Source organism: Artibeus jamaicensis, unplaced genomic scaffold (genome assembly GCF_021234435.1).
Source record: "Artibeus jamaicensis isolate MK-2021 breed Jamaican fruit bat unplaced genomic scaffold, CSHL_Jam_final contig_3176, whole genome shotgun sequence".
Lineage (NCBI taxonomy): Eukaryota > Metazoa > Chordata > Mammalia > Chiroptera > Phyllostomidae > Artibeus > Artibeus jamaicensis.
The window spans coordinates 3,001,264-3,015,246 of record NW_026521740.1 but is presented as its reverse complement, the minus strand read 5'-3'; the positions used below and the strand labels follow the sequence as shown (position 1 = coordinate 3,015,246).

The following is a 13,983-nucleotide window of genomic DNA, read 5'->3' as shown; positions in this document are numbered from 1 at the left end:
CCACTCAAGGCAGCATTCCGACTTATCCTGCAAGTCAGTCCCTATGGTGCAAAAGGATGCACCACACAATAGTAATTTGATGACCTAACAAATATCATCCAATTACTGCCTTGATTTGAGTTCACCCAGAAATCTTCTGGCTGCCCTTTGTCTTCTTCAGAGTTGTCCTGCCTCTAAGGAGAGCTTACACAGACTCTGGTCGTCCTGACTATCTTTTTGTCATTATACATTGCTGAATTATTTTTCTGAACTACACTTCAATTGGCATGAGTTCATTTACTGAGAGAAGGATTACCCCAAAGTAGACAGACCAAACTGAGTGCCTGGATTTGGGTTCTGGGCTACAATGACACCTGAATACTGTCCCAGCACGCTGGGACATCCACCAATGGCCCCCTCACTGCCCCTTGATTGCCAAGGAGATAGGACAGGAAGAAGGTTAAGGTTTTCTGTCTTTGTTCAGTTTAGATTATATGCATAAACAACCTAGAAAAATGTGCAGCAAGTTTTGTACATAGTTTGCAACAAGAAAAGAACTTTTGGAGACACTGGTGAATTTCTTTTTTAGTACCATATCAACTACGTATAAATCTCCCTTCTTTTTTCCTCTGTGAATAGTTTACCCTCTAAATTTAGAACAGGAACATCTCTAAATGAGAATACATTTGCCAACATAACTGTGATTCTTTCCCAAATATGAGTAGTTGTGTGAGGGTTTTTCTGATACCTTTCTGTTTTTTAATTATAAAAGTAATAAATGCTCATTGTGAAGATGTGTGTGGACATTGATTTTTGCCTTTTAAATCATCCCGTGCTGATCTGTGTTGTATAAATAAAGTGGAAAGAATCAATAAGCAAGTGGTCATCTTTGGAACCAAAAGGACTCACAGATGCCTGTTTCATCCTGAGCCTCAGCCACAGTCTTCTGACAGCAAGCACCTGGCATCTGGTTGACCTGCAATCCTTATCATCTGCTCTGACCTCCCCTTAGAACTGCTAACCAATATGGATTGTTTTTTGCTTGTTTTTTTTTTTGTGGCTGAAGAGCCCTTTTCATCAATGAAGAGCCAGGATGTTATACTAAACTATTTAGTTTGAAGATGAGCAGTTCAGGAGGGTGCCAGGATTGGGGAGAAACATCTGTTTTGATGCTGATGTGCAAAAAAAAAAAAAAGGAAAAAAGGCCAGGAAATCCAAAGATCTCCCACGTGTGGATATTTTTTTCTCCTAGAACTTTTTTTCTCTCCGCCCTTACCACCCTTTTTGCTTGAGACTCTTCAAGTGCAAAGTGTTCATTCAACATTACTGTCCACTATGGCAGGCATCCCTCTCGAGGTGGGACTGGGGCAAAGCACAGAGCAGCTTGCACGGCCAGGGTGGTGGCAGCATTCCCACCTCGGTGGCCCAGCACTCTTGTCACAGTTTGCAGGGAGCAGCGTGCCTCCTACTGTCTACTGCCTCTTGTTGACAGAAGACCCCCTTCCAGGTACATGAAAGGATGTCATCATGTCCAACACGGTGGCTGGACATAGCACTCAATAAATGTTAACTAAATGTGCTAGAATGGAAGTTTTCTCCCCAATGTTCTGGCCTGCCTCACTTTTCAAGATAAAGTTTCTCTGTATCTCCTGCGACCTAACATAGAAGACACTTATCCACCCAGGCGAGGTTATTTACGGGAAGCCTTTGCTGAGCAACACTGAGGCCTGTGAGGTCGGACCACTTTGGATGCAGACCACCTCAAGTCCTCATTGCAAATAGGTGAGAGGGTAAGTTACAAACTGATAAAGGAGAGAAGATATGAACGAAAACTCTCTTGCTATAGCAGAATGAAGTGGCTCTCAGGAAGGAATTCTTGGTAAAAGAATCTCACTGGGTAGGTGCAGTTCACTTGTTAGAATACCCAGGCAAGATGTATTGGATCGTTTCTTGCCAAAAAGATTCTTGTGCAATCATGCAGCTATGAACCATGCCTTCTCAGAAGCCCAGGGGTGATTTATAGATGGTATTTGATACATTTAGTAACCACTTCAAAAAATGTAGTTATTTCTACCGATAAGACCTTATTTTCACATATTGAAAATAAGCATATTGGAGAAATATGTGGGAAGTTAAATCTGTGTTCAATTGTTGAAATGAGAAGACACGCCGGAAAGATGTTCTCTTCTTGCCAAAATGTGTATTTTGCAAACCTGCCTGTAAAACCACATAAAACCACTGGCTGTAGAGGGCCAACTACTGCATCAAAGGGGAGCGCAAATGAAGAGCCTTTTGTTAAACAGCTTCAAGGAAACAGCTTCAGTGACTTTTGATCCAGACTCGGCATAACTCCCTTTCTTATTTGGATGCATTTTCCTAAATTAGAAAATGTGGTCAGCTCAGAATTTATGTACAAAGCTAAAAATTCCTATCAAGTGAATGATGAAAACTCAAGTTAGGTTTGCTTTGTTAAAAAAAGTTTATAGTACTTGCTAAGATCAAAGACTCCATTGTTCAGAGTGTTTGGCTTCAAGTCCTGGTCGCCCCACTTACTAACTGTGGGCCTCAGGCAAGTGACTTGAAAAGTGGGGAGCCCATCTTTGAAACTAAAGTGGAAGCATCTTCTGTGAAGTAGGAGTGAAGGGAAGTCCTACCTGTTGGGACAACAAGAATGATGTAACTAGAATAAAGCTTTAGGCGGTGTCTGGCCCACCGCAGCGTGTAGCAGCAGTCAGCTCTCATTATTAGCTCTCTTAACCTTGTGAGTTGTTTGTGGGTTTTTCCATGATGGAAGGGATATAGTGCAAAGTCTCAGACAGTGTAAGTGAAACTGCTCACCCACAGGCTGGACCCAAAAAGGGAGGTGACAGCAACCACCTCTGAGAATGAGGCATTTTCATTAGAACTCTAAGGTAATGTGCGGGAGGGGCACAGGTAGTATTTCTGAATATTCAGACAAACATGTTATTATTGCAATGGATCTCAGGGCTGTTTCCCTTCCTTGACTCAGTGCTCATTTTGACATTCGTCTGCTCAGGTTATACTCTGGGCATGGGAGCGCCAAGCCTTCTTTCTGTCTAGTTCTTTGTGCTTGTATGAAGGTGGCCATTCTAATTATGTAGTTGATTTTTAAGGTAGAACAAAGGAGAGGAAGCCTGCTAAGACTAAAGAGTGAGGTTATAAAGATGAGCGCAGAAAATTTGCCTCCATTCATGCCTTCCAACTCTAGTACACCTCTCATTCATGCTTGGCGTTCTTTCTTGTTTCACATATATCGCCGGTACCCTCTTGGAGACTGATGAACATGTTGGTAGAGAACCCAGAGGAGCAAAGAAGTGGACTGGACAGAAGGACGCCCTGACCCCTCTGGGACACAGCTTCCCTTGTTCTCCTCATGTGGCAGAAAAGTCCACCAGCACAAGACCAAGTCCTAGCTCATATCTGTTCTTATGAGTAAATGTTGCACAGACAACCCACAAGATAAAGGGGCATTTGCAAGGGAAACTTCTTCAAATGCTGCTCTTGAGAGGAGCCAGGGAGACGGCGCACTGGGCCAGCTGGGCTGCCTGCGAAGTCTGGCTATACACATCCCTCCCCCACTATTTCCCCATCCCCACCCCTCTCCATCCCACCTTCCCACTGTGTCTCTGGGACATGTCCCCCAGAGTCAGAATTTTGCTGCAACTTTTCTGCTGTATAAAAAGGCATGAGGAATGAAAGTCCTATCCAGGACTGGCAAATCAGCATGGCAAGTGCACAGGCACAGCTAACAGCTGATAAATGTTGTGTAGGTGGAAAGTTCACTAGCTCCTTCCTTGGGGGGGAAATGTTCCTTTTGATGTTGGTTGATATATCACGGCACACTGCGATCCAGCTGAACAGGTAAGAGTTACCTCAAAATGCCCACAGGAACTGTAGTAATTTCAAGAACACCCACACAGCAAATCGGTTCCTTTCTTTAAAAAAAAAGGCTATGATTGGGGTAGAAGGATGGGCAGGGGGGGCAAGAGAGACAGACAGATAGACAAACAAAAAGAATGAGAGGCAGGGAGGAACACAGGTATGCAAAAAAGGAAGAAGAAAAATGAATAGTCTTCCTTTTCCCCTTTTCCATTTTTTTAAACAAAAACTAATATTGCATCTTGTTCCCGGTCCCCAAACAAGGACACAGAAAAGACCCTGGTCTGGGGGTCATGTTTTAGAGAACAGGAATCCTATATTTATTTTATAGTATGTATCACATTATTTATGTTACTGAAGATCAGTTCTTCCTTTTCCTGACCACATAGTTGATATACACATTTCACTTATGGATATAAGCGATCTTCATTTCCTGAGATATTTTTGTGGCTCCTTGCCTAGAGAGAGTGGTAATTCTGTAAAATGATACACAGGGCAAGATAATTCTCTACAAGTTCTAGGGGACAATGAAAGGAAGAGTTTACTCACTGGACTCAGTTGTCTGCATATCTGAGCTGGTGGTCTCAACAGGGCCACTTGTGATACATGTCAGACACTCATAAACTGAACATAAACCATTTGGCCAATGTGTAACCTAAAGAACTTCTTCATGTATCAGATTGAGATAGCTGTTTATGATAATACTGATAACATGCACAAAAATGGTACTGGCAGGGAATAAATAGAAAAATATGTCTTTTGCAGCCAGAATAGAAAATGTCCATGATTAGTGTCATAGTTTTACTGTATCTATTTTCCATATTAACACATATAAACAGTGTTATCTAAAATATTATTAGTTTTTACTTATTTATGTTTAATTGTTATTCTCAAAATGTGTTTACTCATACTTCCTGAAACCCCTGATTTTTGTCTGGGACCAATGTGCCAACCAATGAAGGCAAATCAGAGCTGGTTTCAGCCCCATGGTAACCTCATCCCCTTCGCTGCTACTTGCTGTCCCAGCCTCCCATGCATCTTGGTCTAGCCAAGCGACAGTCCTCACCAAGGAGACCTGCGGAGGCTGCTGGCAGAGCTTCTAGGAAAGATTCGTTTTCGGATGAAGAGACAAACACGGGTTGGCAGGGGAGCAACCTAAAGAGCTTCTTCCTCTGCCTGCCTTGAATATGGCTGTGAAAATGTGAAGCTGGGTGTTTATCAACCCTTTTGAGACAGTAGGTGGCAAGTCCAAGGACAAAGAGTCAACACTTGGTGATAGAAAAGTGGAAAACAAAATGCCTAGGTCTTAAATGACAATAATGAGCAATAGTACTCTGAAACTACCTGCTTACAGGCTTCTTGTCTTGTGAGATATTAAATATCTTTATTGCTTAAGTCACGGTTGGTGGGATATTCACTCAGCAAATACTGAATTATTCATAGCAGTCCGCTTTCTCAACTGCTCCTGATGCTTGAGCTGCAGCCGTATATCAGATACACAGCCTCCCTGGCATCATAGGTAATGTACCAAGTCAGAGCAGACACACACTGCAGAAACAAAAAATTAACGTGGAATGTGCCAGTGAATGGTAATCATTATGGAGAATATAAAACAAGGTAAGGGGATAGAGAATAATGGGAGGCTAATTTCTATAGGTTATTCATGGAAGCTTTTCTAAGGGGTAATCATCCGCGCAGAGACTTGAATGAAATGAAAAAGTGAGGCAGGGGGATATCTGGGGACATTGTTACTTACAGGTGAACATGCCATTAACTTACATATCCAGTAGGTTTTTAGCTGTTCTTTTTTTTTTTTTTTAAATATTTTCTTTATTTATTTTTCGAGAGAGGGGAAGGGAAGGAGAAAGAGTGGGAGAGAAACATCAATGTGTGGTTGCCTCTCATGCGTCCCCTGCCAGGAACTGGCCTGCAACCCAGGCATGTGCCCTGACTGGGAATCGAACTGCGATACTCTGGTTCGCAGGCCCGCGCTCAATCCACTGAACTACGCCAGCCAGGGCCAGCTGTTCTTCAAAACAGAACTCAAATATCATCATTTCTGGGATGTCTTCCAGGACCTTCCACTCACCAATATTAATCACTTCCTCTTCTGGGCTACTCTGTACCTTAGACATGTAGTAGTATGCTTAGCATGACCTCTTCTATTTTGTATTAATTTCTTTTTATTATTTTAGAGAAAGGGAAGGGAGAGATAAAGAGAGGGATGTTTGTCTAAACACTGGTGTGAGAGAGAAACATCACGATCGGTTGCCTTCCATAAGCACCCCAACTAGGGACTGAACCCTCAACCCAGGCATACGCCTTGACCGAGAATTATCCTTTTGGTTTGTAGGATGATGTCCAACCAACTAAACCAAACTGGTCAGGGCCATCATGCCCATAATTTACTAGTATTGTAGCTTATAAAGTCAACTTCTCTAAACTGCAAGACCCTGGAAAGACAAGATCAATCCTTAGTCTCTACTATTTTGGTTCCCAGCTCTAAGTACTTGCTGCCTGGTAGACTTTTCTCCTTCGACTGTTCTGGATAGAAATGTGTGGTTTTCATTGTAGTGTGATTATTAATGAGCACTTACAATAAATTTTTTGAAGCAAAATTATATTTAGTGTTGAAGAAACTTGTCTTGCAAGCATGCAAAAGCTGACTACTATGAGTTAGCATGACCATGTACAAACTAAATAGGTCACCTAGGCAGAAAACCTTTGGTTTTCATTTAGGAGAAAAAAATATATAAGATGGTTGAAAAGAAAGTGATTCCCTATCAGCTATATCTGTCTAATCACATTAGCACCTTGGTCTTTTGAAAAGTCTATCAAAAATTAATTGTAAGACCACTCACCTAGATTAGGTAAGTTCAGTCTTCTGACATTTCTCCTGGTTGGGGAGGAAAAGGCTCATTTTGCTTATTGATCATGAATGAATCCTCATCAGTAAATCTTCCCTCTTAGGCAACTCAATTCACACTCATTTCAGGCCGGGGGGAAGCATATTGTTGACTCAATTCTAAATGAACGGGGTTTTGCCATAAAATAAAACCTAACAGATATTGTATTTTTAGCTTCAAAGGTGACTAAATAGAAAAGAACATGTGAAGAAACCTGAAAATATCAGATGTCTTAAAGAAAATAAAAAAAAGAATTTAATTATAGGTAACTGTGTAAAAATTTAATAAAGAGAGGATTAGTGGATATTAACTGTATTTTAAAATTAAATGTAGAGTTTATAGGATAAAGTAAACAATGTGCTTTAAAAAAAACTCCTCATTAATATCAAAACAAAAGGAAGACGGACTGCCAGTCAAGATGGCGGCATAAGCACACATGACTCACCTCTTCCCACAACCACATCAAAATTACAAGTACAACATATGACTGCCATCACTCAGAACTGTCAGAAATCAAGTTGAATGGAAGTCTGACAACTAAGGAATTAAAGAAACCACATCCATTCCAGACTGGTAGAAGGGGTAGAGATGTGGAATGGGCTGGTCTCACATCCACGTATGGTGGATAAAAATTCATGATGAATATCTCATGAGCAAGGAGTCCAACTCCCACACCAGGCCCCCCAGCCCAGGGTTCCAGTGCCAGGAAGATAAATCACCACAATGTCTGGGTGCAAAAACCAACAAGGATTAAGTTTGTGGAAGAAAATTCTGGAGTCCCAAGTATTCTTCTTAAAGAACCCACAAATAAACTTACTCAGACTCACTCTCTCTGAACTCCAACACTGGGGTAGCAGTTTGAAAGGTACCAGTGGCATACAAGGAGAAACTGGTGTCTGGCATCAAGGCAGGAAGCTGGAGGACAGCTTTCTTCCAGACAGAAAGGTAGGCGGAGGTCACTGTTCCTTTTCTGAGCCCTTCCCCACAGAGCCACAAAGCCAGCAGGCAGGTACCATAACTGAGACTCTATCATCCTGGTTAACACTGTTTGCCCCTCCCTGGAGATCCCCTGAGACTCTGTCCCACCCAACTTATGGGCCCACCCAAACTGTTAACCATGACCTTTCCATGAATGGCTGGTCTTGGCTCATGCTTCACAACTTCTTAAATCCTACCAAACAAGCAACAGCGGTCCTCAGAAACCCCTCAGCCCCAGTACCTCTTGCTAAGTGACCCCGTGCCTGGTACTAGCAGCAGCCAGCCTAGACTCACAGTTTGGCTTTGCCTGGGCTTGGAGAAGCCCAGCACAAGTAGCAGACATCTCAGCTTGCTTTACAGATCATGCAGGGTGGCCAAAGGGGAAAATTGGGACAACTGTAATAACATAATCAATAAAATGTAACTTAAAAAACACAAAAAGACAGGCATTTGCTTTTATTTACAATCTCAAATAGAATCAAATGCCCTTCCCTTGTGTGTTATATTAACAGACATTAATATAAGTAATTAATATCATTTAAATATTTTATTTATATTTAAATTAAACTCTTACTTTTAATATCAGAAATAAAAATAATGTATTTTAAATTGTAAGGCTTTAAAGATCCAAATGTATATGCACCAAATTTTTTTTAAGGATTGCTGAAGCTAGTGTGTCAGTAAATGAAGATTTTTCAAGAAACATTTTTAACAAGAAAATCCATGGATGCATTCTCTTTGAGTTTGTATCTGAGATTTAAAATTCCATTTTCCATGTTTCCTCAGGAAGCAGGTACCACACATGTAGTTCCCATCACAAGAATGAAAACAAGTTTTAAAGGGTCCTGGACTAGAATAAAATATTCACTAAGCCTTCAGAAGAACATGATTATAATACCATAGGAGCAAATGATTAATTATATGGTTTACTAAGGCAGTCAAATTTCAGAAAAGTTCATCGGGTATGTGCTGATCTGTCCGTCCCTTGTACAGTAGATGCTCATCAGAGGTTAGAACACATCCAAACTTCTAGGGCCTTCCCAGACACAATCCCTCTTTATTGAGGGAGGGACATCCTCCATCGTCACCCTGAGTGGGTCAAGGATAGTTTAGCAGCAACCAGCATCTGGTCTAGAGCAACCAAGTAGCACCATGGACAAAGGTACACTGGGGAAGTGATGAGGTTGAATTAAGTGTATTATGCAAGTGGAGCAGCTGCAACTGAATGGGACATGTAGACTTGAATTAATGGAAAACATATGACCATTGTCACTAAAAGGGCTACTTAGGATAGCAGTTGGAGACACATGTAGGATTCATCATACTCATTTTTCCTGTTGCTCTTCCTCTTTTTCCTCATTTTTTTTTTGGGGGGGGGGTTGAAACCTTAGTCTATTCTCTTAACTAGAAGAGTATCTGCCAGCCAAAAAGTCAATGAACTCACAGGAGACAAAAGACATTCTTAGTCTGATTGCTCCTAATGAGCTTCAGTGCTTCCAGACCACATAATGTCATAGAATTGTTTGTAATGCTTCTTTAAAAGGGTGACAGGGTTCAGAAATAAACTGCACATGGTAAGAGGAGCCTCCCACGGGTTATGCCTGCGAAGTGAGTGGCAAGGCTTTGGGAGTGGTGGTGGTTTCCGGCCATTAGCGTTACTAACCAAGGCCAGCCTAGCGTTTATGGGAATCTGCTCAAATCAGGACGACACATGCTATGCTCACTCAAGCAACTCTGCCTGATTTCCTCAAGGTTATGCTGAAACAAACTTTATTCCAATTATCTTTGACTGGAATGTTTCCTTGTTTTTATACATCCTTGAGATAGAGGGCGTCCATGCAGTAGATGCATTAGGGTCATGGGTCACCAAGCCACATGGAGGGCTTCGTGCCCGCATAGAGCAATTACTGTCAATTCTCAATTAACCTCCTCATGGGAGGAAGCATTAGTGTAAAAAATGCAAATCCTAGATAACCTACCCTTGCTGCCGTAGTTGCAGCTGAGGTGAGAGAGAGAGAATGGGAGCACCAGGAAAAGCTTGGGGTTGAGAGGTCTTCTCAGGAAAATTTGGGCAGAAGTGGTAAATTCAGCTGCCACTGTGCCCTCTATTTTTGCCCGCTCCCTCTTTGCCCTGCACCAGGAAGCAAAAATAAACACTGTTTTCCCCACAAACTTCTGGATGACAAACAAAAGGTGTGGGGCTGAGAAAGGCAGCAGAAAGTAGCAGGGGGGGCACTCTGAGAGGTGGGTGGTCACCCGGCCACCAGAGCCCGGCACCTGAAGGGACCACAGACAGATTCTGAGTGGCTCTGCACCTTCCTCCTCAGGAAGCCGCACCCAAGGCTCTGGGGTTTTTGACTGTAACCAACACAGTGGAAGATGTTTAATTGCAAATGTTATAATTAATCATTCGCTCCTATGATAAACATTCTTACTCTACGGATTGCTATGTGTATAACTCTATGTCCAGCAGGTCCAGGACATTAGTGCTATTCCCTTCTTTCTCATGTTAAAAAACCCTTCTGGCTGGGCACCTCACTCCAGGCCAGGAGCCACTGCAAGAGTGAACCTAACGCCACTGCAAATGACTCCTCGGGGCATTGCTCCAGGAAGGGTTCACGCTTTCATAAGGAGGACAGGTAGAACTAGAGTGGAATTCCAGGACCCACTGAGCAGCTGGGGGCTCTGAGGGGAGACCCAGAAGGAGCAGGCGACAGTTCTTGAGGTCACAGCAAAGGCTGGGAAAGGAGAGCTAGGAAATAGGCTTGAGGAAAGGAAGGGAAAGGAAACAATAAAACTATAGGCTTTGATGACAAAAATATATTGGGTTTGTTATAAAAGAGACAACAGACCCAAAATGGAGTCAGTCATGCTAGGCCCCAGGTCAGCAAACCAAGATTTAATACTTAGGATAGCTATACTTTCCACTGGCCAGGAATGTAACTTTTAACCAGTGAACACAAAAATGACCTGGTCGGCATTAGTGAGATAATCCAGGGTATAGGCTCCTTCCGTTCCCCTTAGGAGAGCAACCTTGTCTGAAACAGCACATTCTTTCCTAATAATTTCTTTTTCCGACCCCTTTCTGCCTTTAAAACATCTTTCCTTTCCTATAGCTCGGTGGAGCTCCTTTCTGTTTGCTACAGGGGATGGTATCCAATTCATGAATCACTAAATAAAGCCAATTTGATCCCTAACATCACTAGGTTAATTTTTTGTTATTTGACAGGTTAAAATGCATATAAAAAGCTAAGTGCATATCCTCTGTTAATACGACTTTGCAATAAAATTAATGGGGTCAAGGAAGAAGCCATTTGCCAGTTTTTGCTTCAAAATGAATATGTGAGTATTAGAGTCAGTAATCTGGTAGAAATTGGATAAACAGATATAAAAAGTCAAATGAAAGTGTAAGAGAGAAACAGTGGAAAACATCAGGGCATTTCTGGAGACTGCTGGCCAGGATTCTTCCTAATACTTAGGTGGGGAGAGAGAGAAGAAGGTAGAGAGAGAAAGGGGAAAAACAAGTGTGACAGAGGAACCTAAGGCTAGTGACTGTAAAATGGTAAGTGACTCATAAAAACAGGGGAGATTATTAAAAAATGGAAATATTGACTATAAAGTATCAGTGGGCAGGGAAAAAATGAGGTAAAGACATCAGTGAAGCTGCACCTTTCTGATGGATTATTTGTCTGTAAATTTTCCTACGATGCTCCTCAGCTAGGAAAGGTGCATACATATGTACTGAAAACGTATGTTACAACTTCTGGTTTAAAAAGGAGAGAAGATACCAAAGGTATCATTGCTCTTTCCTCTGCTAAGACACAAAGAAAACAACAAAAATGGTGAAGTGTGGAGGGCAATGTCAGATGGGCTCAAACAAGGAATCAAACAAAAAGTCCCCCATTCATTTCACAGACTGAAATGTGTACATGGACCGAATAATCTGTATGTAACAAATACCTCAAGTCTCAAGCAGGTGCAAAAAGTTCCTGGGCAAAGTCATGTCCAAATGTCTACAGAGCAGATGTAATGAGCCTTTGACGAGAGTGGCAAGACTCACAATTCAAGCCCTGGGGACACCGTTTGACATCATCTGACTGAAGGAGAGGTGGAGCTGATCGAAAACATGGCACTGTTGTATCCCTGTTTACTTTGGTATTGTGTTGTGTTACTATTGTATTCCTTCCAGCCAGGGAAGAATTCCAGAGGCAATGGCATGTCTATAGAAATACCAAGGGGGTGAGGGATAAAAAGAAACAAAAAAGCATATGGACTTGAATAAGTCTTTTATGCAGAAAGTAGATGTTTTTGTACTTTATGCCAATAGCAGTTTTCTCTTAGATGACTATTTTGATAGAAAGCATTAGAATTTTGTAAGGCAAGTCCAAAGAAGGAAATGTTAAATAATACATAAAACACTTAACTCTGTTACATTAAGCAATAGAATTTGAGAGATTTTCTAGATAGCTTCAATCTGAGCACCCATGTAGGTTTTCAGGGGATAAGAATAAGAAAAGTACAGCCAGGTTATAATAAACCTCCTGTGGTGTTGTCTAGAGCTAAGGGCTGTTTTATCTAGGAACATACAACTCAGTCCATAAAAAAGGCAATTCGGTGATAGTCTGGGCACTTACTATCATATTTTACTATATAGTGTGTGCTCTTTGTACCCAAATTATTGAGGGAAAAATAAGGAAGCACATTATACATGGGTAGTAATACCTGAAATACCTTGTATCTGTGCTTGTGTTTTGTAATTATTTGTTACATAAAATTTCTTGAACCAAAAAGTATTCAAAAGTAAATGCTAAAATTTCTTTATAATATAAAAAAACAAGTATCTAAACATAAATAAAAAATAATTGAATTAAAAAATTAAAATGAAAGATTTTTTTCCTGAAAGTTCTGGCCCAAAATATGGGTGTGCATTATACATGGCAAAATATTAGTCTTAGAAGAAGCATGTTGAGCTTCCACCAGCTACAAATCTGAAAAATGTGAATACGAACCATTGGGAACAACTTTCAACTCTTGTTACATTGGACCTTGGATGTAATACATGTAGGTCTAGGTCATTTGGGTGTCTGCTGTACCCAGAAATCAGCTGTCAAATGAAAGGTCTGAATATGAATTAGGCGATATACTCCTATTTGTACTCACAATTTGAGATTTATGAGTTCTCTCATCTCCTGGCTCTACACAAGTTAAAAAAAAATCTGCAGAATCTCATAGGTTCCTGGTCCTTTAAAGAAATACAGTTTATGTTTCAGACAGACCCTAACATGTTCAGAACAGATCCAAATATTAAGCAACATTTATTTAAGTGATATTCGCTAATGGCACAGTTGGATAATGGACGAAGTATAAATTAATGCTGACTTTGTCTCTCTCAAGTTTAAAAACACTAGAATGATCATAGACCCAAGGGCCATACAGTTCAAGGCAGGGTAGTTTAAGAAACTGCTGAATTGTGTCCCCCTGAAATTCTTTTGTTGAAGTCCTAATCTCATAGTACCTCAGACTGTATTTAGAGGTAGGGCCTTTAAAAAGGAAATGAAGGTTCAATGAGGTCATTGCAGGGGATGGGGCTAACCCAATATGTGTCCATAGAGGTCACTTATAAGCCAAGGAGAGAGGCTCCAGAGAAATCAACCCTTGATCTCAGAGTTCTAGCCTCCAGAGCTGTGAGCAAATAAACTTCTGCTGTTTAAGCCACCCAGTGTGTGGTGCTTTGTGATGGCAGTTAGAGCAAAGGAATACCTCAACCGCCTATAATGAGTCCTTTCTCTCAGAAGTCTGACATAAGACCCAAGTTTCTTTGTGGTTAAATGCAATCTGCATCATACTCACAACCCCGACAGGAAAGGCCAGCACAGCTAACATCCAGTCCCGAAGAGAGATGAGCTTCCTCAGCTGTCTCTCTTGTTCTTGGTTCCCACTTCCTCTAGTCAGAAGACTAGAAAGATCAGTCAGCACACAAATGCCAAAAAAGACAGCCTGGATCACCTGCAGGGAGACAAGGGCTGGTATTAGTCCACGACAGCTACATGTGGGCAACACAAGTCATGATAAGAGGAGATTGGAAGCACATTTAAAGAGCGGGTCATAAACATAAAACAAAGAAAAAGGTAGGTGATAAAGTTCATCTTAAAAACATTACTTCCGTTTTTGCTCACCTAAGGACAAGTGCAAAACATGATGTACATACATGGTTCAACAG

The 13,983-nt window shown here is 41.3% G+C and overlaps 1 protein-coding gene across 4 annotated transcripts in view; it reads right to left on the bottom strand.

Moving 5' to 3' along the window:
• The window catches only part of AIG1 (androgen induced 1), a 211,747-nt gene that overhangs the window by 150,994 nt on the left and 46,770 nt on the right, over positions 1–13,983 (bottom strand). For 3 of the 4 annotated variants that reach the window (XM_037144949.2, XM_037144946.2, XM_037144945.2), the window contains one exon: positions 13,614–13,769. In XM_037144949.2, the coding sequence (XP_037000844.2) occupies positions 13,614–13,769 (156 nt within the window). Of the gene's footprint in view, positions 1–13,613; positions 13,770–13,983 lie in introns of those variants that run through there. The other variant, XR_005082431.2, reaches the window with a different exon arrangement.